This window comes from Neopelma chrysocephalum, unplaced genomic scaffold, assembly GCF_003984885.1.
Source record: "Neopelma chrysocephalum unplaced genomic scaffold, ASM398488v2 Primary Assembly neopelma1_59, whole genome shotgun sequence".
NCBI lineage: Eukaryota > Metazoa > Chordata > Aves > Passeriformes > Pipridae > Neopelma > Neopelma chrysocephalum.
Window position 1 is genome coordinate 11,940,217 of NW_020897714.1, and position 1,088 is coordinate 11,941,304.

The 1,088-nt window shown below is 55.4% G+C and overlaps 1 protein-coding gene across 1 annotated transcript in view; it reads right to left on the minus strand.

The window, feature by feature from the left end:
• Nucleotides 1-221, minus strand: part of UBE2N (ubiquitin conjugating enzyme E2 N) — a 22,311-nt gene extending 22,090 nt beyond the window's left edge. The window contains exon 1 of the mRNA XM_027679871.1: nt 96-221. Within this exon, the coding sequence (XP_027535672.1) occupies nt 96-125 (30 nt within the window). The 5' untranslated portion in view covers nt 126-221. The remainder of the gene's footprint in view (nt 1-95) is intronic.
• Nucleotides 222-1,088: the final 867 nt, after the last annotated feature.

The window sequence follows — 1,088 nt, forward strand, 5'->3', positions numbered from 1 at the left end:
GGCGCTGCCCGCCGCGCGGGACCCCAGCCCGGCGCGCCCGGAGCCCGCGGCGGGGAGGGGCGGAGCGCGGCGGCAGCGCGGGTGGGCGGCGGTACCTTGATGATCCTGCGGGGCAACCCGGCCATCTTGTCTCGTCGGTGCAGGCTCGGGGCGCGCCTCCGCTCGGCGCGCGCGCACGGCCGGAAAGACCCGCGCCGCGCTTCCGCTGGCACCGCCCTGCGCGCGGGACGCCGGGAAGTGTAGGACAGTGGGATTCGCGTGTGGCAGCATCGCCCGGCACGGAGCGAGGGAAACCCGCATCAGCCGATCCGCGCGCTGTCGGCGGGAAACCTCTGCCCTTCCTTCCCCTTTAGGTTCTGTCACTGTCGCCAAACACGTCACAAAGATATCTTAGAACATCAGTACAAGAAAGATAACGAGCTAGTGGGGAGGGTCCAGCAGAGGCCACAGAGATGATGAGGGGTCTGGAGCATCTCTCTTATGAGGAAAGACTGCGTGATCTGGGCCTGTTTAATCGAGAGAAGAGAAGACTGAAAGGGGAACTCATCAATACATACAAATATCTCAAAAACGGGTGTCAAGAGGATGATGCCAGACTATTTTCAGTGGTGCCCAGAGACAGGACAAGGAGTGATGGCCATAAACTAAAACACAAGAAGTTTCACCTCAACACGAGGAAGAACTTCTTTACATTGAGGGCGGCAGTGCACTGGAACAGGCTGCCCAGGGAGGTCATGGAATTTCCCTCTCTGAAGACCTTCAAAACCCATCTGGATACATCCCTGTGTCACCTGCTCCAGGTGATCCTGCCTTGGTGGGGGTTGGACTGGATGATCTCCAGAGGTCTCTTCCAACCAACCCTAACAATTCTGTGATTCTGTGATACTTGTCTTAATAACACCTTGTTAGTGAACATCCTTCTTTTTCAGCAGAAATATAAATATTTTAGCCATTGGACTGTAGTTATCACACAGGCACAGGAGGACATTTCTACAGCTGCATAGTAGGGCTGTGCATCATTATTGGCAGGAAATAAAAGCACAGAAAGATGAACTAATCTCCCATTGGTTACTTAGCAGGCTAGGAGT